The sequence below is a fragment of the Perca fluviatilis genome, chromosome 13 (assembly GCF_010015445.1).
Source record: "Perca fluviatilis chromosome 13, GENO_Pfluv_1.0, whole genome shotgun sequence".
Lineage (NCBI taxonomy): Eukaryota > Metazoa > Chordata > Actinopteri > Perciformes > Percidae > Perca > Perca fluviatilis.
The window spans coordinates 21,848,201-21,870,727 of record NC_053124.1 but is presented as its reverse complement, the minus strand read 5'-3'; the positions used below and the strand labels follow the sequence as shown (position 1 = coordinate 21,870,727).

The 22,527-nt window shown below is 39.7% G+C and overlaps 3 protein-coding genes and 2 non-coding genes across 11 annotated transcripts; 4 read left to right on the top strand and 1 right to left on the bottom strand.

Moving 5' to 3' along the window:
- The first annotated feature begins 390 nt into the window (after positions 1-390).
- On the top strand, positions 391-7,525 carry lrrc71 (leucine rich repeat containing 71). 5 transcript variants are annotated; one of them, XR_005641240.1, is made up of 20 exons: positions 391-577; positions 1,446-1,484; positions 1,565-1,699; positions 2,312-2,410; positions 2,994-3,089; positions 3,277-3,352; positions 3,443-3,517; positions 3,675-3,743; positions 3,875-4,034; positions 4,122-4,205; positions 4,347-4,421; positions 5,113-5,217; positions 5,312-5,375; positions 5,472-5,545; positions 5,663-5,689; positions 5,768-5,876; positions 6,248-6,339; positions 6,503-6,633; positions 6,875-6,975; positions 7,102-7,525. XR_005641240.1 is itself a non-coding variant. In XM_039820564.1 (19 exons), exons 1-18 carry the CDS (start codon positions 508-510, stop codon positions 6,620-6,622), a joined length of 1,569 nt encoding a protein of 522 aa, XP_039676498.1. In that variant the 5' UTR covers positions 391-507; the 3' UTR covers positions 6,623-6,633; positions 7,102-7,525. The 5 variants fall into 5 exon arrangements, 4 of the variants coding, with proteins under 4 accessions (XP_039676498.1, XP_039676497.1, XP_039676499.1 ...); XM_039820564.1 differs by lacking the exon at positions 6,875-6,975; XM_039820563.1 differs by having other exon boundaries at positions 6,875-7,525.
- A 578-nt stretch (positions 7,526-8,103) lies between these two features.
- rps27.1 (ribosomal protein S27) lies at positions 8,104-11,922 on the top strand. Of its 2 annotated transcripts, none has more exons than XM_039820568.1 (4): positions 8,104-8,239; positions 8,916-9,024; positions 9,639-9,749; positions 11,671-11,922. In XM_039820568.1, the coding sequence occupies exons 1-4, from the start codon at positions 8,234-8,236 to the stop codon at positions 11,697-11,699; spliced, it is 255 nt and encodes an 84-aa protein (XP_039676502.1). In that variant the 5' UTR covers positions 8,104-8,233; the 3' UTR covers positions 11,700-11,922. The 2 variants fall into 2 exon arrangements, with proteins under 2 accessions (XP_039676502.1, XP_039676501.1); XM_039820567.1 differs by lacking the exon at positions 8,104-8,239 and adding an exon at positions 8,269-8,322.
- On the top strand, positions 9,321-9,450 carry LOC120572116. The gene has a single exon (XR_005641371.1). It is a non-coding gene; the product is annotated as a small nucleolar RNA SNORA35 (small nucleolar RNA).
- On the top strand, positions 11,242-11,371 carry LOC120572115. Its single transcript, XR_005641370.1, has one exon. It is a non-coding gene; the product is annotated as a small nucleolar RNA SNORA35 (small nucleolar RNA).
- Positions 11,923-11,978: 56 nt separating the features above from the next.
- LOC120571552 (small conductance calcium-activated potassium channel protein 1-like) lies at positions 11,979-19,965 on the bottom strand. 2 transcript variants are annotated; one of them, XM_039820560.1, is made up of 11 exons: positions 19,463-19,965; positions 18,160-19,072; positions 17,694-17,789; positions 16,759-17,058; positions 16,526-16,561; positions 16,055-16,176; positions 15,498-15,639; positions 15,299-15,409; positions 14,748-14,875; positions 13,002-13,071; positions 11,979-12,887 (listed from the first exon to the last, which is right to left on the bottom strand). In XM_039820560.1, exons 2-11 carry the CDS (start codon positions 19,036-19,038, stop codon positions 12,657-12,659), a joined length of 2,115 nt encoding a protein of 704 aa, XP_039676494.1. In that variant the 5' UTR covers positions 19,039-19,072; positions 19,463-19,965; the 3' UTR covers positions 11,979-12,656. The 2 variants fall into 2 exon arrangements, with proteins under 2 accessions (XP_039676494.1, XP_039676495.1); XM_039820561.1 differs by lacking the exon at positions 16,526-16,561 and having other exon boundaries at positions 19,463-19,964.
- Positions 19,966-22,527: the final 2,562 nt, after the last annotated feature.

Below are 22,527 nucleotides of genomic sequence, written 5' to 3'. Positions count from 1 at the left end.
TTAGATAATACAAACAATCAGAAAAACTTGATTGATCATATTATCATTTAGACCACAGTCAACAATCAACATGAATTTAAAGTGTGAGCCATCTCATCCTCAACTGTTTTTGGCCTGAATGGAACAGTTTTACAGGCAATCTGTACTTTCTCATTGTTTTGGCACCTGTCAATTGGAAACTCGCGATAGTATGGGAGTTAGACATCGATGAGTTAAATGACACAGGCTACCATTATTGTTAATCTTTTAAATACTACTACTAACATAAAGGCTACTTACAACAAGCTATCTTTACCGACGATAAGTTTAAAAAATGCCAAGAGCGAAAGGAACAACTCCGCTCCGAGAGTGCTTAAACTTCCATGTACAAGTGCTTTGCCAAAAGTCTCGCGATGAATTCCACAGGTTGGACTGAGAGTTGGTTACCGTAGTAACGCCAACAGCGACGTTAATTTATCTGATGATTTAACTAGCTAGCTAGTTTTATTTCGGCATTAAGACACGAGAATGTCTAGAAAGAGACAAAAAGAGAAAGCAGACAAGGCACCTGCTGAGGACGAGGTCTCGAAAAATGCAGGTAAGATGAGTCTTTCATCATCAGGTCGGGAGTCAACGTTAACCTTACAGTCCCTTCGCAGTCCCTTCGCTGACGGGGCTGTTATGCTAGCTAGCTAACGTTAGTTGTCATTTATAAGACAGCTTTTAAATCTAATTAGCTAATCTGTAAATTATGAGATGTATTTTTGACAGGTTTAGTTAAATACACAGCTTTTACAATGAGCATTGGTGAAAGATGTATTAAGAGTATTTAATACCCCACTACAAAAATACTCCATAATAAGTAAAAGTCCAGCATTCACAATTTAGCTAGCTACTTATGTTCAAAACAGGAGTCATCAAAAGACTTAACACTAGGCCCTGTTAAACAAGGGCATCCCTGTTATTTTGTGTTGTATTAAAATGGAGTAAAAAGTACAATATTTCCCTTTGAAAAGTAGTTTGATAAAGTAGCATAAAATGGTACTTCAGTGCAATACTTTGTTACTTTCCAGCTTTGGAAATAAGTAGTAGGCTAGTTTTTAAATAATGAAAACAAAGTCATCTTAATACCGTTATTACATGTCTATTCATCATGAGATGTCATGAGATCATGTGTACATTTTATAAAGACGTTTTAAGAATAGTTTTTTTTTTAAAATTTCAATTAAACATTTTTTTCTTCTTCTTTTGAGTCAGTTTCAATGCCTTTACAACTGCACCGTTCACACATTCGATAGCTTTACTTGCATCATTGACACAGCAGACTGGACCCTACTGTTACCCAGGGCCAGCATGTTCTAATTCTTAGGGTGAAATACTACTATCCATCACAAGCTATTTCGCAACAAGTATGACACTGAGAAATGCTCAGTGGGTATAAACTCTGGCCTTTCTGTTGTTTTTAGGACTGACTCCAAATGAAAAACTGCCTGCTCAGACCTTTGGTAAGTAATTTATCAGACTGTATTTTTTTTAACAGATGATAGTTGTATGTTCAGTGCTTTAAACCATCTCTATCCCACAGATGAATATCAGTGCTCAGGCAATGTGAAGATTGACTTCCCTGGGCTTTGTGCTCTTCTAAAGATGAAGAATATCCCAACTGTCAGTGCCAAGCAACCAACCTCCTCCACCACTGAAACTGAAGGAGGGGGCCGAGGTAAACAAGAGCTGCTCCTGATCTGAACGGCTGTTATATAACACGCCTGGCACATACTATTATCTTGTTTTACCTTGTATAAAATATTGTATATTTTCTAGTGGTAATTTGTAAATGGCAGGAATTGTTTGTTCACTGCAACTGATGTCTGGCTGAGTTCACATACTCAAGTGGCTTTCACACCGCCGCGCGAAAACTCGCCGCCCTCCAGTCATTATAATGAGAGGAATGTGGCAGAGTGGAAGCTGTTTTGATCCTTTGATTAGATTTTGAATATTAGTGAAGGTCTCTTTCACTTGCATGGCTACCCTTATTGAGTTATGTGTCCCTGTGTTGTGTAGACCCTGGAAAGCCCATCTGGGAGTAGTTCCCTCTCAAATGGCCTCCTGGCGGAGTAGATTGTGAAGTACTAGTGTAGCCTTCACAATTATCTCTGCATATTCTGGCTTGATCCCTAGTACGTGCCTGTAGAAAAACGCCATTGGGAGGCCATGACCCCTAAAAGCATTCTCCACAATACGTCTTGCTCTTGACAGGTAAGAGCGAGAGAGAGAGAGAGAGAGAGAGAGAGAGAGATGTTCTTAATGTAAAATTTATATTATTTCCTAACAGAAGCTGAGGTGAAAAAAAAGTGGAGTAATTTGAGGGACAGGCTCCGCAAACAGATGAGACTAGAAAAAATCACAAAAAGTGGAGCAGCAGCTGGTTACAGTAAGTGGAAGTACTTCTGCATCATGAATCATGAAACCGGCAATCAGGCTTGTCAGTCCGTTTTGAGCTGGTGTAAGAGTCCCAAACAGTAAACCTCGCTGCCTCTACCACTGCCACAGGAAAGTTTAAAAAAAACTATGAGGGTTAAAAAAAAACAACACAAGCACTAAACTGCCCAGGTGTTTGTGTAACCTTCAAGTGCGGTCGGAAGTGTCGAGATCTATAAACGATCTGAAGAAAAAAATAGTTGTAAAATATAAAGTATACTTGTGCTACATTGGGAGGTTAAAGAACACAACACAACGTCATACAAATTGGCTATTTAAGTCTCGTGCCAATCGCCGGACCAACGGAGTAGACTTTAGTTGAATTAACATTGACATTATTCCATCTCATTCTGACTGTACCTCAAATCTGATCTGATTTTGGATACTTGAATGAGTAATTTAAAAACATTGACACATTGGAAATATACTTTGCTGTACTGTAAAGATCATTATATAGGAAGTCTAAAAGTACAATAATTGCCCTTTTTATAATTTTATCTTCAGCTCACTTATAATTGTCACAATTGTACCTTCAGGGTGCATCCTGTCAACCCTTAAAGCACCTAAGCCATGCCTCCAAGTGGAGCTGGAGAATGAAGACCCCCACAGCGCCAAGAACCTGAAGGTTTCTGGTAAGAACAAAACATTTACAGCCATATTTGTCTCTGGTTTGACCTTTTTTCTCTTTTTAAATTCTCAATTGACTTCCTGAGCATTCTGCAACCAACGATGCCCCTCCCCCACTTGTATTTGGTGTCATTCAGTATTTCTGCTGGATGTTGGAGAAAACACAACATAATCTGTTTCAAATATACACAGGGTGGAAGGTAAATGAGCAGATTGCCAGAGTGCTACAGAAGATGCTTCTTTCCTTGAGCAAGCTACAGAGCCTTCAGTGAGTAATGAGCTGATGCACTCTTTGTTACAGGGTTACAGCTGTCACTGTTTTGTTCTTGTTTGTTTGATCTTGTCCTCTGCGTCGCAGGTTTTGGCAGGCGGGACTTACAGATGGAATGGTAATCTCCTTTATGAACACAATATCACTGTGCTCCAACCTCAGGTGAGTGGATTCTACTGTCAGCCACACCGTGAGACTTTGTTTTGTATACGGAAATGTTGTAGAGCTGCAGACATAATTACACCACAGTATGTTGAACATTATCAGTCAAACACTGAGAGGGTTACTGATGCTTCCCCTCCTCTTTGTTTTATGTTAGAGCTGTGACATTGGAGGAGAACCCTCTTCCAGAGCGGAGCTACCACCTTCTTCTCTCTGAAGACAGCGTGTGAGTCACCAAGCAGTTACATATCTCACATAGTAGTACAGAACCTGTTCAAATAAACCTTCATTTGCATTCACACACACAAATAGAAGCACCAACATGCCTGATTCATGTTGTGTGTTTCATTGGTCAAGCCTCACTCACTTGTCCCTGCGAAATAACCGGATAGGAGACGAGGACGCTCGTCTAATTGGCTTGGCTCTCTCAACAACCAGATCTGCTAACAAGAACCTCTTGTCACTCAACCTGGCGTTCAATTCTATCGGTGATGCAGGTGCTACACATATCGCACAGGTATAACCCAGAACTGACTACACATTTTCCGCTGTATGTCCCCTCATGACCACTGAGGCGTTGTCTTCATCCTGTTTTGTCTCCCAGGGCCTGCGGTTGAATCGTGCTTTGCTCTTTCTCTCACTGTCCAACAATCAGATTGGAGACTCAGGAGCTGCTCATCTGGCTGCAGTATCCATTTACATTAATGATTTTAACCTGGAACATAACCCATTTAAATCAGTGGTTAAGTTGTTTTAAATTATATTCTGCTTTTTGCATTATATAATGTAATTTAATAAGCATCCACCCCTTAACCACTTACATTTTCAGATACTTGGTGAGTTTGCTCTCACTCATGAAGAAGTTGTGGAGAGGAGGAAGATGCTTCTGGAAAGAAGGCAGTCTGTAAGTGCAGCAGTGTCTAATATTAATACCAACTCTATTTTATAATTAATCGTAATCCTAAAAATAAAAGTGTCTTGTTCAAAAAGTAAGGACTGACTAGTCTCGCTTTGCCAGACACCCAAGTGTGCTGGAGGAGGGTCTGGCTACTCCACGTAGCATTCGGGGATGGGAGGAAAACGTGCTCTGGTTTATTGGCATTTCTTTAAACCAATTAGAATCGTCTTGGGCGGTGCTAAGCACCGGAGAAAAGCAGCGGTGCCGCTGCAAAATAGGCTTGGAAGGAACTTGTTTTGGTGGAACGTGTGTACGTTTAAACGTTGTTTCAGTCCTGCAACAGAAAACTCAGATTGGACAGATAGTCTAGCTAGCTGTCTGGATTTACACTGCAGAGATCTGAGAAAAGGTTAACCATAGTCCTCATAAATCAACCGGAGTTTAAGATGCCAAGTCAACGGATATCCGGCCTAAATGAGTGAAATCCGGCGGATTTTCCGGCAGCAACGGAGCAATCCCGGAAGTGGAACGTTAAGGATATAAACTAGGACTGACTAACATTAATCTGCAAAAATGAACTTGTTTGAAAAGTTTCAAGCAGGTTCTAAGTACTAAGTATAGAAGTGCATGGACATGTATGAGACATTCTAATAATAATAATAATAATAATAAACACATTTAAACTCTATTTTTGTAGTCATCTTTAAGGGTTGATTCTGACCAGCCTGCTGACCAACTTTCCTTAGTAGCCAGCAGCACTGCACTGAGCGTCAGCAAAGGGGACAGCAAAGGCAAAAAAAAGGTAACATGCTAAAAAAACAAACAGCAAAAGTGAAAATATGGTATCTGTGGTTTGTAAATCGTGACAAGTAATGTTGAGCTCTTTTAACTTACAGGAAACATCCAAAAAAGATGAGAAACCAGCTGCCTACAAAGAGAACCCAAAGTCTAACAAGAAATGTAATTTCTTCCTTCACAGATAGACACTTGTTCTATTATCCTCTGACAGCCAGGGTGTTTATCTATTCATTGCTGTCTCTTTATACCCCCCCCCAGCTGCTGATAATAAGGTGTCTCAAAGTAAAGGTGGCAAGCAGGGCGGCAAAGAGAAACAACTATCTGCACAGGAGGTACCAGAAACATGCTTTCTGCATCTGTGTACCAACAAGCATCATCATGTATATAGACATGCACAGTACAGTACTTTTAATAATTCAGCTGTATTACTTTGTTTTTTTCTTCTGCAGGATAAATCAAGTACTGCCCTGAATGAGGTTTGTTTGATGCAATTTTCTCTTGAGCAAAAATGTTCTTTCATGCTCTTGTTTACTTCTCTCCTTCTCCTCCATCAGGGCGAGTCGCTGGAGAAAGTGAACCCCCTGCTGGACCAGTCGGTTCAGCACAGGGACGGTGACCTTATTCTGCCCGGAAACAGAACTCTTACCTCCCTCAACCTGGCAGGTCAGTAACTTTGGTGTGTTCATCGCAGCTTGAAATAAAAAATCAAATCCAGAAACTTTTCACATCATGTTATTTCCAGCACAGCTACAGTTAAGTTTGATAGCAGGAATATTTTCAACTGTCATTAATGTTGAATGTCCATTTTGTTGTGAGTCTCTCAGAATCATTGTGCAAAGGTTTACTTTTTAAGACCTTTTAGCACAGATGGTGTTGATTTTAGGACACTCTAGACTATTAATTTACATATTACATATGTTTACTGTTTTTATTGTCATTTGTTAAGAGAAGAAAAAAAAGATACATCAAAACGTAAAAAAAAAAAAGGAGAGGTTTATTATTTACAGTTTACATTATGGTGTGTGTTTGTGCAGGAAACAGAATTACAGAGAAGTCACTGCCTCTGTTCCTGACATCACTGGAGATGCAGGGTGAGGGAGGAGGCCTGCTGCGTCTCTGTCTGCAGGTGTGTGTCACTTACAGTGGACTCAATACTTAGATATTAGATCAGGTGTATCAGTGACTTACCATAAATTCACCACCATGTTTGATTAAATCTACAGTGTTGATTAACAATTGCAGAGGAATATGAAGATGGTTTGTATGATGATTTCTGATCTGTCTTTCAGAGAAACCGCTTCCCGCCAGAGTGTGAATGTTATGTGAAGATAAAGCAACTGATGGCACTCACAGATCCGCTAGAAAAAAACAGCTCTGAACAGACAGAAGAGGAGGAACAGGGGGCATAGTGCTGAGAGAAGTAATCTGCTTCTACAGACTTAACTGTATACTAATAATTTGGTATATAACAATAAAAATATTTTGTCCTCTATTGTGGTTTTGTAACACATGAGATGAACAAATAGAAGCACTAACAGTAGCATTCTTGTGGTACACAAAAAGGCAGGGCCTGAACAGGAGGACAATGTGGCACATTAAAATCCAGATGCTAATCAGAACCCGGCTTACAGATCTGTTTTACTGCTTTGTTTTGCTCACAGTCAGAACTTACACCAAGGACAAAGGCTGAGAACAGCCATTTACCAAAAGTGCCTAATAAACTGTTGCTATCATATCTCACAGTTGTCAGCCAGTGTGACAGGTAACACTCACTGATTTATCTACCAAAGACTGCACCAGTTTTGGAAATTTGACTGGTGTTTTAGGCACGTTTGTGTCAAAGTTATTGTTTCCTTGTGAAATTCTCTCTTTGTTTTTTGCTCCACAGGGTTTCCTTTTCCTTGATGAGCTGCAGTAAAGGAATTGTAGCACAAAGTATACATTTCACACTAATGAGACCATAACTTTGGAAGATACCCACATCATTTTTCTACTTCAGGCTGCTGATGTTAGCTTCATCTGAACTGTAGAGATGATTTTTTTCCTCCCACAGAACTATTGATTTTGTCCCCTATCTCCTACATTCGAGTTTGCCTAAGAAAGGATCACTTCATGGCAAGCATGAACCGGAGAAAGAATTGCATTGAAACAGAACTGTTTCAGTGTACATATAGGCATGTTGGTATTGTATTAAACTTGAAAAAATCGGAACATATCCTGAAATTGTTATTCTGTTACATCTGATACATTTGCAGCTGCTTTGGTGCCAAACCACTTTCAAAGGAAAGGAAAAAAAAAACTTTTATGTTTCACTGTTCATTGTTTGTTTTCATTTAAGTGTATACTATAAACAAAGACTCTTGGTGATCATATAATAATTGTGTTATATTACATTTTGTGATTTGCAACAAAATTGGGGAGTGTATCTTTGTGCAATTATATTTATGTATTATATTTGTATTTTTTAAGTGCAATGGTACACAACGTGTGTGTATTGCTATAGGTACAATAATCTTTCCTGTACTATTCGTCATGTATGTACATATGTGTTTAAGTGAAAGGTGTATTTAGTGTATATAGCTTTTATTCTATGTTATTTTAGTGTATATAGCTTTATTCTATTTTATCGGTATTTTCTTTTCTTGTTTTATTTGTATCACTCAGTCAGTTTTTCCCTTTGCTTTTGTAAACTCTGTGGGGTCAATACAGTTTATATTACCTTAGTTAGGCTATAATATTCTATATTCTATATTCTTATTTGCAATTTTCATAGGAAACAACATAGTATTTTATTTTTTGTCAAAATAGTTAATTGTCGTTTTGGATATTTGGACTTTTGGGGATGAGATATACAAGTTTGCTCAGGACGTAGGGAGCGGGGTGGAGTTTGGACCTCACCAGTATGGCCGCCATGTCTTGTAAAATTCGTCACGTCCGGCTCGTGCTCAAAGGAACCATCGATATCAACCCGTCGCTTCCGGTGATGCCTCCTTTTCGGCAGCGGCTATTTCCTCGCCAACATGCCAGTGAGTATCCACCGGCTATTGTAAAATGAAATTTTTACCATTTAATGGAGTGTTGGAGAGCTTCCAAACGGCTCAATGTCTACGTAAGAAATTAGCGATTCGACTGGTGCCAGTTTTAGATGCTTTCGCTGAGTTTTGGTCCCAGTTTTACACAAATAATTGTGCACGTTCGATTGCATTGCGAGAGCATTGTGACACAAGATGGCTGCGCACACACCGCAAACATGGAGCCAGTTCAACGGATGATCTGGACGGGCTCATGCCCCAGAAAAACAAACATGAATAGTCGGAATTTCATCTCTGTTGATGTTGTTAGGTTGATGATTAGGTTAACGTACCACTGATCCTCAAACATTAAGAGAGTCACTTGCGATTGATATAAATGCGTAGCCTTCGTTACCTAATCCAAGTCATGTAGGCCAGTCGAGAAGCCTAGCTACGTACTAACGTAGCGGTCGTTTAGCAGGACTAAACAATGCTAACGCATGTTCTATTAAGCCAAGTAATACGTTTAATGTTAACTGACCAGTGTTTGGGTAGCTGCACTGGGATTACCTGTGCGTTATCGTTCATAGTAACGTTAGTTTTAAATCATTAGTCACAGAGTTGATATTTATATTTTCTTTTGGTTCTCTTACTATTTGTTCATTCCCCCTTTTTATTTTATTAAATGCAGCTCGCAAAAGACTTGTTGCACCCATCCCCTGATGAGGAGAAGAGGAGGCACAAGAAGAAGCGTCTTGTTCAGAGTCCCAACTCTTACTTCATGGATGTGAAATGTCCAGGTACAGTTTTGCTACAAACTAATGAGCAGGAGGACAATGCAGCACATTAAAATCCGGATGCCACAGCTTTGTGTATAAGAGCCAGTCAGTTAACTCCGTTAAGATCCATCATGTGCTCATTATTCAGAACACAACTTACTGAACCATTGCTTATCTATCTCAGCCAGTGTGACAAGTAACGTTTTCTAAAAAAGACTTAAGTTTACCAGATTGTTGGCTGATGCTTCAGACTCTGAAAAGGGGGTTTATTTGTGCATGAATTGTGTTCATATGTGACACATTTTGAAGTGTGTTGGCCGCACTGCCAAGTGACTGGACTTCATCTATCGTGGTCTTCCAATCTCATTCCAGTGCCAGATTGACCTCAGTTTGCAGAAGGGTTGAGCTAGACCACTGGCTCCCCCCTTTCGAAGGCTGAGAACAAATATCTACTCTATAGCAACCGTTTGATACATAGTGATAGTTAGTGTTCTGTAGCTTGTTTAATCTCCATACAAATGTACTTCATCAGACACTGTCATTTGGCATAGTTGGTATTAAATCACCTCAGCTTGAGAGTGGTAACATTGGGTTTTGTCAGTGTTGTAACTGGTGCCTTTGTCTGTCTTTTCCAGGATGCTACAAGATCACGACAGTGTTCAGCCACGCTCAGACAGTCGTGCTGTGTGTTGGCTGTTCAACAGTCCTGTGTCAGCCCACTGGAGGCAAAGCACGTCTCACAGAGGGTCAGTATTAACCTGCAATATACACCTTACTAGTTTAACTGTTGGCTCCGCAGCACAGGTGTTACTAACATACAGAGTTGAGCTTTTAGTCAAGTTTATTCGTGCAGCACAATATCACTAGCCTGACAAGCTAGATCCACATCAAGATGTTGGGTCTGGGAACTCGCCATTGACGGGGCTCAATCCGAGGGGTTGGATAAACTGTTGTCTTTCAAATTCCCTCTGCACACAATAGGATAGCGCTACAACCAGGCAGAGCAACGAAGAAGACAAAGCTAGTTGGTAGATTACATTTTTGCCGTATCCGGTCGGCAAAACTCCGAACACATCTTCCTTTTTTAAGAATGATTTCAGTGCCGTTCTTTTCTCAAAGAAAAGCTGAACTCAAAGTCTTCCAGAAGACCGCTGTTCCCAGCAGCCATAAGCCCCGCCCACCGACTCTATACACAATGTGATTGGCCTGACCAGAGTTTGGTTTTTCCAGCTCACAAGTCAACGGAGAGTGCCTAGACCCACCTGGCTGCAAATTAAATTTGCTGCCGATAGGGTGCGTCTAGATTTCTAGGCTACAATATCACATATTTACTTTACTGTTTTTCCTTGATCCAGGCCATATGCCTACCATTTCCAAGTTGCTGAAATATGGTATGGCTTGTAGGAACTTAAAATGTAGGCTCACCAATTTGTGCCATATTTTATTCATTGTAGCAAGCATTTGGAAAGGGTCCTTTTTCAACAGCAACAGAATGGGGGGGGGGGGAAATAAGTCCCTACTATTTTGACGCCCTTAAATTTGCTTATATAAATCAGACTACAGATGGTATTTCTGTAACGGACCCTAATCTCTGCACTATACAATAAATATTATTACATATACAAATATATTCCATAGAGGGCTTTCAAGAATTGGTTTAAAACTGAATGTGGTTTGTTAGTTTGAGCCCAAACTATTTTCTTTTGCCTTATCTGCATAGGACTGAAATTACTGTGCGATTATACTTATGAGTATTGAATTGGTTGCTCTGTAAAACAGTCCTCTTGTTCAGTGGCCTCACACATGCATCTTACTGCTTTGTGCTCATGATCAGAACTTGTGTGAGAAGTGTTGTCTTTTCTTGGTTTTAAAGGCTGCAATACAGATTTGTTTTGAACTTACGAGACTGTTCGCCTGTACCCACTTATTATTATATCCAACTGATTATCAAAAATGTCATTGTGAAAGCGCCAACAGTCAGCCCTAAAATATTGGTATTGAGGTATATGATCAGAAAATATCGTGCTATTTGATTTTCACCATATCGCCAGGGATGCACAAAGAATTTCAGCCTCGGCTGACAAAGTTGTATCGTATATCGCCCAGCCAAGACAAGTAATGACAAGTAATGTTTTCTAACATAGTTGTTGGCATATGCCTGATGCTTCAGACCCTGAAAAAAGGGATTATGTCTGCATTAATTGTGTTCATATGTGACACATTTTGGAATTTTGTTGGCCGCACTGCCAAGTGACTGGACTTCCTCTATCGTGGTCTTCCAATCTCATTCCAGTGCCAGATTGACCTCAGTTTGCAGAAGGGTTGAGCTAGACCACTGGCTCCCCCCTTTCGAAGGCTGAGAACATAATATACTTTATAGCTACTTTGTAGTGTAACTCAGGTACTGCTGGTGGCATAGTTAGCATTGTGTAGTTTTGTTTAATCTTAATTAGTTCTTTCAGTTTTGCTTCCACTTTTGAGCCTGGTGTTGCATTAGCTAGCGTCACTACTTAGTGGGAGGTGATGTTGACCTAATCATTCATGATGGGAAATGATGACTCTTGTCTGTATCAGCACTGTGAAGGACAATAGCAGCATGCACTGCCTGCAGTATTTCTGTACTGTAAGGCTTCTCTTTTATCTGACTGTCATTGTCTCCTCTGGCAGGGTGCTCATTCAGGAGGAAGCAGCACTAGCTGTTCTCCCCGGAGCTGAAGGGGAGAGGAGGGGATGGACCGGTTGATATCAGCGCCTTCTGCCTCCCGATATGGGGGCAGACCCAGCGGTCCGATCTGAAACAAGACCTGAAGACGAACTGGACAGCAGATGGATTTCCACAGTTCATGTCGAAAGATCGGTTGTTGCTGTAATTCCACCCTCCAACCCTGTCTCTCTTAATAAAATATTGTTTTGGCTAAAGGAATGGTTTGTGTGGTTCGTTGAGGGGGGAAAAAAAATCTTTACTGTGTGAAACATTGAAACAAAAGCAGTATTTTTATTAGAAAGTACTACAGGTTATCTTCTGTAAGGTTACATCTTAATAGTACAAAACCAAACGGTACTTAAATAATCAAATTTTTATTACATGCTCAGAAAGAAAGTGCCGTGTTTACAGGGAAATCTGCTCACTGACACCAAAACGTTCCAGGTTTATTTTTGGGTCGTTAATGTATTAATTAGGGCTCTGACTAACTGTTTTCATTATCAATTCATCGCAGTATATTCTCTATTCATTATCAGTCAGTCTATAAAACACAAAAACCAAAATGGCCATTTATAACAAAAATGTTTAATTTACTACCATGTAACTACAAGAAAAACTGCAAATCAAATGTACCTTAAATGAGTCATTGCAGCTCTAGTATTGAAACATGTTTGTTGGCAGGTTGTTATTTTACTAAGTCTTTTTCTGTCACCCCATGAAAGATGCAAAATTCTTCATAAGCAGTAAATTATAAATAATTTCTATATTTTGGTTTTACGGTATTTCTGCTACAGAAAATGGTGCTGCCTGTTTTTTTTTAAATACAATTTTACATAACACATCTGTCTACCTCCTCCTCTGTCCAGAAAAATGTCCCAACATGATCATTTTAGCTGCATGATAGGCATATAACTCATCCAGGAGCACATGAGAAGCCTCTTCATCACCTTCAGCCTCTGTCTACGCTCGCACCAGCGGTCTCCGTCTTCACCTCCCTCTCCCTGATTAGGTGGCGGATGGAGGAGTTCTGCGTGGATAGGGTGTTTGAAAGGAGTGGCATCAGGCTCCTGAAGCCCTCTCTCAGCTCCTCCACGTGCTTCTCCAGGCTGTGGATGTGTGTGTCCAGCTCCTCCCTGCAGCCCTGCACCTCCGACAGCACGTCATACATGAGGGTTTGCATCTGCATTGATGTACATGGTGGTGCACGTAGGTCCATTTAGAGAAGAAGAGAAAGAAGGTGTTGAGGTTTTGCCAAGTTTTGATAGAAAATGAGGCTATCACTTGCCTTTCTCACCTTGCCCAGGTCCACAAGTGTGCTTCCCTGGTCTGCAAGTATCCTCTTCTCTATCTTCACTTGTCGCAGCCTAGGGACATTTTTTGTTTTAGGTGCTACAGGAGATTAGTATGACATAACTACTTTTATGATATAGAAAAAGTGATGAGAGAAATTTAAAGGGCCAGTTCATCCACATTACCAATAAACAACTCATAAACGCAACACAGTGTCAACAGTTTTACATAGAGACTCTGTTTTGAATTGAATTGTTGGTGGTAGTGAAACAGCTCCATCATCTCTTACATCTTAATGGAAATGTTTTGTCTCTTAGTGAAGTTTCACATGTATTGTATCATAGTGTAAAATGTAAAATGGTAAAAACTGTTACAATTTTGCGAAGATTGCGTACTAGGACGAGTAGTATGTAGTGAATACTGTATACAATTGGTATGTAGTATGGATTTGGGACACAGTACCAAGAAGGTTGTAGCAGAAACAAACCACTCTTGTATAGTATTTCATACAAATGTCCTAAAAAAGTCATACTATAGTCATAGTATAGGATGTCGAAAAAAGTCATAAAAAAGTAATAGTATAGTATGTCGGAAAAAAGTCATAAAAAAGTCATAGTATGTTGAAGTATATTAGTATATTGAACCCTCAACCTCCAGTCTTCAACTTATCACTGAGCTCGAAAAAAAGTCATTCTATAGTATGTCATAAAAAGTCATAGTATAGTATGTCATAAAAAGTCATAGTATAGTATGTCATAAAATGTCATAAGAAGTTATAGTATAGAATGACTATGAAAAGTAATAAAAAGTCTTAAAAAAGTCATAGTAAAGTATGTCATAAAACATTTTAGTATAATATATCGAAAAAAAAGTCATTAAAAATTCATAGTATAGTATGTCGAAAAAAAGTCATAGTCTAGACATAGTATGTCAAAAGAGTCATAGTATGTTGAATAATTGAACCCTAAACCTGTAATCCTCAATTCATTTCTAGCAGCTTATCTCACTGAGCTATTTGTGAAGCTCATAAAGCAATGGTTCTGAGTTGTATTATCGTTCACATTCACTGAAGACAAAAAAGTCGTACAAAATGATAGTTTAGCATGTAGGAAAAAGTCATAACAAAAACATAGTATAGTATATCATAAAAAGTCATAAAAAAGTCTTAGTATAGTATGTAGGAAAAGGTAAGAGTATGTTGAAGAATTGAACCCTCAACCTCTAATCTTCAATGTATCTCTAGCAGCTTGTCTCACTGAAATATCTGTGAAGCACATAAAGCAACGGTTCGAAGATGTATTTAAGGTTCACATTACTGAAGACAAAAAAGTCGTACAAAATGATAGTTTAGTATGTAGGAAAAAGTCATAACAAAAACATTGTATAGTATGTCATAAAAAGTCATAGTATAGTATATCGGAAAAAAAGTCATAGTATAGTATGTCGAAAAAAGTCATAAAAAAGTCATAGTATAGCATGTCGCAAAAAATTCATGAAAAAGTCATAGTATGTTGAAGAATTGAACCCTGATCGAGAGAACGTTAGGAAGGTAGTGGTGTGCGTTCATGTTTATTATTTTAAATGTTTACCAGGATGCAAAACTAATTTTATTTTATATGAAAATAAAGGTTTTATAGGCATTGATTGATAAACAGGTGGTTATTATAGATATAGCACATAAAGTGAAAAGGCAGGTCTATCTCGCACTGCGACAGTACAGAAACAGCTCTATGAGGGTAAAGTGTCTTACTGGTGGATGGCCAGAAGCAACTTCCGCTGGTGCATGCGGACTCTGGTCTGGTCTCTTTCTCTTGACAGCTTAGTGTGTTTGTAGATAAGCCAAGTCTCTCTCAGCACATTTGCTGCAGCAATTTTTATCTAGTGAAAGGATGTAGAAAATCACTTATTTTATTTTTAGGCACATGACCTGAAAGTGCTGTTATTTACTGCATGAACAACAGCAACATAATAACTGTTTAACCCAGTGTACTACAGTAATTTAGTCCCATACTCAACTTTAAACCAGATGTTTCCTAATACAAGAAGAAATCTGCTTGTGGGGTGAGATAATTCAGCTGTTTTCCAATAAAAGTTCTCTGGTTTTAGGCTTTTCTAAAAACATGCTGCTGGAATATTCTGTAAACAATGAGTTGACATGTGTTATCTGATGTGTGCTAGGATAAAACGGCACACTAAGCTGTTACGATACATAAAAAAAAGACATATTCATAGTCTGACTGACTATTTAATTAACATTACTATATGACATAAAGCCACACTGAGGGAAACATTGGTATTTACCCTCTTGGAGATGTGGGAGTCCATCATGAAGTTGTGAACATGTTTCTCTGCTCTGGTCAACTCCAGCTTCCTGGCAACCACCGCCACGACCAGGACTGTGCAGCCAGCTCCCTGTGAGAGTCAGAATTAGTCACTTGTATTTACAGTCAAGATCTGACTTCCGCTTGTTATAGAGAAATCTATCAACCTTCCGTCTCACCATTATCCCAGTGAGGAGGCAGATGCTGCGACCACAGTAGGTGTGAGGCACCACGTCTCCATAACCGATGGACAAGAAAGTGACAGAGACCATCCACAAGGCCTCCATGTAGTTGCTACTCAGGTCCCTGTAGTTGTGGTGTCTGTAGGAATAAAAGGGATATTAAATTTACATGTAGCTTATAATTTGTCTTTCCCTGGTCTTAAATGCTGCTTTACTGAACTTTATCTGACTGCTGTAGGTGAATAATCAATGTCTGCTCTACTTTCACATTACTGATTATTTCTTTCCTTACCCACTTCTAGATTACATTGCATTTTGTATTAAAACACCAACATTCAATATAAAAAAATTATCAATATCAAGTTAAGATCAAGTGATATTTGATCTCTATATCTAAACAGAGCAAACATTAGATTTGTTGCTGCAGTTGAAACATTAAAGTAATACTGTGTATCTGACAATATTTGGATGATGAGTAAATATAATTGATGTAGGACTTGGGCACTAAAGACACCACTACAGATGGAGGAGTAGACAGATATACCATCACATACCTCTCACAAACATGTAAGCCCCACGCTGCCACAATCCACAGAGAGACGCTGAAAATCATCAGCACAGTCCCGGGGTAGGTGGTCATTAGTGTTTTCCCCACAAACCGGGTGTTGAAGTGTATCTAAAGATCAAAAAGGGGATGCATTTGCATCATGATTTTTATAGTAGGTAGGGGCCTACTTTGCCCGACTATTTAGGATAGCACCTGTCAGATTATGATTATATAATACAGAGGACATGAGGGATAAGAAAACTTGTTCTCAATCTGGCTTGATACATGGATAGAAGGTTTGGCATTGCGGTGGGGAGACAAAGGTCATTTTCTCTTAAATAGCATTTATAAGCGAGGGGAGTAGCCGGGTGCATATTATCAACTGTGGAAAAGAAACCAGCAGAGGAGAGCTAGTCAGGGACATAACCAGCATGTGAAACCACTCGGATTCATGGGGACGAAACTGTGATAGTCACACCTCAATTGTCACACCTCTACAGATCCCTTGGCCCACCTAGACATGAGACATAAAAAAAAAATGTGCATGAAATTTTAATAAGGGAAGCTCAGACCAAATCACTTTCCAAAATATAGACATTAATATTCAATGAATAATGTCCCTTAGCAGACTTATGCCCATTTTGTTTTTAAATCATATCAAAATAGATATTTAAAAGTCATCATAACAGCAGCCCACGGGTGACCTCCCACCTTGCTGAGTGCTCCAATGCTGCGAGATGCGGTGTCAGTGAAGAGGCGGCTGTGCAGCATCATGGACCGGCCCAGCAGGTAGAGTCTAAGGAACATGGGAAGAGCCAGCATGATCTCCAGCTCTGTCTCCGAAAGAGTCAGGGGAGTTGTGGAGTGCTGGAAGGTCTGCTGGAAGTACGCCATCAGACCCACCGGATACGGATGAATGGCCACTACTGCCAGCTCCAGGGCTACCAGAGCCAAACGGTCTGATGTCATGGCAATCCACCAATCCTCTGCACCAATGTCGTGAACGTAGAGCTACCAGAGAGTGGAAAGTGGAGTACAAATAAGCATCTTACTTGGGGATTGAAGATAAATCTGGAGGCTCACAAGATAATTAAATGAGACCTTAAATGGGATCTTATTTTGTTTAATCGTTTAAGAAGTACCGCTGCATATCTGGAAAACGTTGTATTACAACCTTTGTCGCTCCAGAGGGAGCTCTGGTTCTTCTCCTCTTTCAAAACCGCCCATCATGAGTATATATATTTCTGTTTCACACAATGATTTTAATTTTTTCTGCCTTTCCTTTTAAATGTTGCTTCTTCTTGTAAAATATTGCACACCTCTAAAAATACTTCAAATAAAACAAACACTTTTTGGTTTGCTCACAGTGCCATAACTTATGATGAGTAGGCTTAAGTAGACTTTGTTCAATTTTAGAAGGCCACCAGACCAAAAGGTTGGGAACCACTGTTGAATTTGTAGAAACTTTAGTTCCTAATAATGGGACCATTTTCACTTCCACCATGAAATTACTATCCAGAAAATGCAAATGTGGACTGCGTTTTATCACAGATTTACAGAAAATCTTTAAATTTGAGAGAATGTCCTTGGAGGAAACCAAAACCAAAAACAAAACCTTATTGCATAATTATAAACAGATACGTTACCTGAATCTCACAGCAGTGGTACGCTATGATGAGGCCCAGCAGGATGACCGTAGAAAAACTGATGATAGACTTGAGAGCGAGGGAGTAGACAGAGCTCTGTGGGAAACACACATACAGATAAACACACACAAACATAACATCATTGTCAAGCTCCATAATAATCTATGAAAAGGCATCAGTGATCCTCTGTAACATTATAATCTTACATATATTTAGACAATCCATTTGCATTATGGAATTAACATAATCTTATGGGCGTTCTGTGCATTTTCCTGCAGTTGGTGGGAGATCAATTCTCATACTGACTCAACAGATTCTCCAGTATGGCCAAATTATAAAGATCATGTGGGGAAAAAGGGAGACAAATTAAGTGTGCAGTGTGATTTCATTACTTTTTTATCTTGCAAAACTTTTACATTCCCATTTTTCAAAGGATTTCTCAGGGCCTCAGTCTGGTCTTTCTGACCTTGCTGTAGACGCTCCAGGAGAGTTCTGTCTCCATCACCATCAGCACCATCCCGGAAATCCCCACCGCCAGGGCGCAGTCGTTCAACTGCTGCCTCCTCAAAAACAGAGCCCTCCTGTGGAGCAGTCGCCAGCCGATGTTGTGGGTTTTCCAGTATGAGTCATCCTTGGCATCCTCCTTGGCATCCTGCTTGGCGTTCTCCTGTTTTGGGCTGGTCTGGGAATTGGGATTGGGGTTTGGACTGGGACTCTCGGCTCCTGGCAGAAGGCCTTTAGCCTCACTCAGGTCCTGGCAGTGCTGGAACATCTCATTGTGTGACTGGAAGTCATCATCTTTGCTGGTGATGATGATCTCTGGGAGACTCTGGCAGTCGTGCATCTCCAAAGAAATGTTGCCTGACTTGCGTTGCCCTTTACCCTCAACATCCTTGATGTCTAAGTGTGACCTGCAGGGGGCCTTAAAGGTTGACCCGCAGGGAGAAATGTGGACGTCAGTGTAGGAGGTGACTTTCTCCTGGAGTCTGTTAGCTCCTGTGGTTTTGGCCTTGCACTGGTGATTACACTCCTTGTGTGCTGGATGTTGACTAATCCTCTCTGACCTTTTCTCACATTTCTTCTCTTTGCCTTTGTCTTTCTTTTTGTTGGAGCGAGGTGAAGGTGTGACATAGAGGTGGCCGTTGTATAAAGGTGTGGTGGCCATGGCCTGGGTTCTGTCCAGCCACACGGTGTGATCGGCTGATGTTTGGACTGTGTGGTGTATCCCACACTGCGGAGAGCAGGCCTGAGGTGGAGGAGCCATCCTTGGCGGGAGGAGGGGGCGCTGGTCCGCCACATCGTCTCCATCCACCACTGACAAGTTCATAGAGGGGGAGTGCTCCATGGTGAGAGGGTTTACAGGTGATGATTCACCGAATCTTTTTAAGAGGTTTGAAGAGAGAAGAGAGAGAGAGAGAGAGAGAGAGAGAGAGAGAGAGAGAGAGAGAGAGAGAAGGAGGACAATATTAGAGGTTTAACAGACAAGAAAAGCATTTGTCAGCTTTGTCATCAGAGAAGATTTCCAACTTTTTTATACCTGTGAAATAATTAGCTCATGCTCATTAATTATTCTTAATTGTATTATTTTGTATTTATCAGTCAATCATATGATTTTAAAATGATGGAAAATCTAAAGAGCAACAAAATAATCCTAAATAATTTGGCCAATCACAACTGTTTGTTGTAAATCACATTAATTAAGATTTAGTCACAAAGTATGCTGCTCAAAAATGTTAAAATCCTTTCCACACAGCTCTCTTTATTCTTACCTTTAAGTCAGGTTTTCCAGTCTGCGAAGAAGAAGAAAAGGCCTTAACTCTTTCAACAACTGTTTTATCTGGAAAATTAAATTCAATCTTCGTGTGGTCCTGAAGGTCACATCTGCCTGAGTCACAAAGAGATCCTCCAAATAAAATCCTGTTGCAACTTGGACTCAAACACACCACTTTTATTAAGAAGTTCAAAATTTTAACTATAAAAACTAATCAAGCTGCAACACCAATGGGCTTCAGCATGATCAGATCAAAACATAACAAATGTCCCTGCTCTGGATGCATAAACTTTGCAGAAATCCATTAGCAGCCTCAGCATCACAAAGCCCCTCCCATAGATTCAAGCAGAGGTTATGAACCTCTCCTGCATATGACGACATATGAGGTAAATACCCGGCGGATATCCATTCGATTTTCAAGCATTGTACATTTGTCCACAATCAGGGCATCTTACTTAAAGCTGGAGGGGCTTAATGACTGCAAAGTCTCTAAATTGCAGATGTTGCATGGAGCAAAGGCAAAGAATGAGTCATCTGTCTGTTTTTTAGCCGCGATTGTGTGTGTGTGTGTGTGTGTGTGTGTGTGTGTGTGTGTGTGTGTGTGTGTGTGTGTGTGTTTTGGGGGCATTTGCTTATACATGGGTGCCCTGGTGTCAAAAAAACTGTCTGATAAGAAATGCTATTAAATCACTCTTCATTTGTAATATCATCAATTGCTGTCATTATTATCATGGGAGAATTGCAAGTGAGTGATACAAACTTTATTTCTTTTAAATAAATATCTAATCTTCAAAAGAGAATAACGGTCCTCAAAATCAATTCAGCAGATTAGTACTGCAGATTAATCAAGTGAGACAGATATCTGATACTTATGAGCTTATGAATCAAATATGTCACTACTTAAGCGAACAATATCCACAGAGTGGGGTAGAGTATTAAGCATTAAAGTCATAACAATGACATTCAGCATCATTTATCGAAATCCTTGCGACAGATGGGTCTACAAATATTAGAGCTCCCTCCAAATGGAAAGACCTTAGGAGCAAAGGCGTGGGCAGAGCAAATCCGGATAGTAGCGGGATAAAGAAAGGCATTATCTAATCTGAAGACAACATGTATAGAGGGAGACGGAGGGTAGAAAGGGGATGTGGCTGTGCACAGGTGGGAGAGCAGCGGATGTAAAACAGATTAATTATGCTAAAGCTACTATGTTCTACTCTGATACTTAGCCAGATGCTGCTGTCTAGATATTTTGTTTTTATATTCTGCAGGCAGGAAGCTCCCAACTGTCTGTGCCTCAGTGCATGACTGTCAACACTACAAACCCGGATGGTAGCTGGAAAATACAGACCATACCTCACATCCTTGCAGAGAACTAGATCCTAAAATATGACTATTTGGTCTGCTGAAGCAAGACTCTGCTCTGCTTTGGTGATAAAGATTATGAATGTTCTTAAATTAAGGTGTCCTTTTAATAACAAGACGCTGAAAGGATATATGAACATCTGCAAGGCTTCAAATTAATTCAAACCTCCAGCCAAGTGCTTATAAATCCTGGCGGCTGTAGCTGGTAGCTAAGTATGTCAATTCTTCTTGCCTCTGTGGCTGGTAGCCAGCGCGTTTTCAATTAGTCTCTTCTATTGCAAATCATTCTCTGGCTGCTAAGAAAGTGAAATTAAACTGGAATATTTTGAGTCCACAAATTGCTTTTGCTGGTAAATGACAAATCTGTTTTATGCCCTGAATCTTTAGTGCGTTTCATCTTCTGGTATTAATTACTTCAGTCTGATCTGTTAAGACGCATTGGTCAAAAGATAAAGAATGACCTTAAGGATGCAAACAGCAGTAAGAAATGTTTCTGTTTAAAAGTCAAAAGTCACGATAATGGTTTAAGGAATAGTTTGACATTTTGGGAAATGTGCTTATTTGCCAAGAGTTAGAAAATAAAATTGTTTTATGCCTCTCAAGAGATAATGGCAAGGAAAAATATCCATGACCAGAAATAAAGAATATAACATTACAATGAACCTTTCACAATAATCTCTAACAAACCCTTTTTCATCTTAAGCCATAAATGGTTAAAAAGGTTGAATTTGAATTTCTTCCATTTCTCATAAACAAATTCAGACCACTAATTCAAAACACAGTATTCCAATCATTTCCATCACTTGGCATTTATATTAAACAACCCAAACCTATTTTTAAAGTAGGCCTACATCTGTTTTTGAATTTAACAAATCTATCAATGAACAATTGTTCTCAAATAAGTCCTGTTAGTGGAGAACAAATACTGTATAATCCATTAGACTACAGAAATGGCTTCAAGTCCAATTCCTCATTTGAAGCTACAACTAGGAAATTGTTATTGTGAGTTTGCCAGGCAACCAGCAGAGACTCTGGGAAATCACTGCATTTGGCCAAGAAATAGTCTGACGCATAGCTAATCCACTGTAAAACCATAACTGATTAGGCTATTTCTATTTTCTACACTTCAGTTTTTTGTATGGAAGACATAACACGTTAATTAATGTGCTAATGTTAAGGTGGATTGTATTACCTCTGAACAGAGCCAGGGAGGCTGTCTACCCCTGTGTCCAGTCGTTATGCTAAGCTAAGCATTTTTTTTCCTTTATTCACCAGTGTAGAAATGGGGGGAGTGAAGGAGAGGGGTAACCTACAGTGTGCAACAAAGTTCACACAGCTGGAATCGAACCCCAGACCTGGGCGGTCCTCCTGGCTGTAGGACACATGAGAGCTGGCGGATCGAGGCTACATTAGCCGCTATTAGCTATTAGCATTAGCATTAGAATGTATGACCAAACTCTCATGATGAGTTACATTGTGGATAACATAAACAGCAGGCTTTGACAAGAAAGAAGAATGTGCAGAAAAAAAGACAATATATCTGGTTTTGCCTCATCTACAATGTTTCTTCTTAGTTTATTTAAATAGGGACAGATACAAAAAACATAGATTATTACATAAATAACAATCCGATGCCTGTATCACAGTGTTTGTAGCCATGGCTAATTTGCAACACCTGTCCCTAGGAGGGCTTTTAAC

Coding starts and splice junctions, on each gene's coding strand:
- rps27.1 (XM_039820567.1), top strand. CDS start 8,284: ATGGAGTGTTGGAGAGCTTCCAAACGGCTCAATGTCTAC. Junction 8,323..8,915: donor CCAAACGGCTCAATGTCTAC/GTAAGAAATTAG, acceptor TATTAAATGCAG/CTCGCAAAAGACTTGTTGCA. Junction 9,750..11,670: donor CAAAGCACGTCTCACAGAGG/GTCAGTATTAAC, acceptor CTCCTCTGGCAG/GGTGCTCATTCAGGAGGAAG.
- lrrc71 (XM_039820564.1), top strand. CDS start 508: ATGTCTAGAAAGAGACAAAAAGAGAAAGCAGACAAGGCACCTGCTGAG. Junction 1,700..2,311: donor AACTGAAGGAGGGGGCCGAG/GTAAACAAGAGC, acceptor ATTTCCTAACAG/AAGCTGAGGTGAAAAAAAAG. Junction 5,690..5,767: donor CAAGTACTGCCCTGAATGAG/GTTTGTTTGATG, acceptor CTCCTCCATCAG/GGCGAGTCGCTGGAGAAAGT.
- LOC120571552 (XM_039820560.1), bottom strand. CDS start 19,038: ATGGAGCACTCCCCCTCTATGAACTTGTCAGTGGTGGATGGAGACGAT. Junction 15,640..16,054: donor GGCTTACATGTTTGTGAGAG/GTATGTGATGGT, acceptor TTATTCCTACAG/ACACCACAACTACAGGGACC. Junction 13,072..14,747: donor TTGCTTCTGGCCATCCACCA/GTAAGACACTTT, acceptor AAATGTCCCTAG/GCTGCGACAAGTGAAGATAG.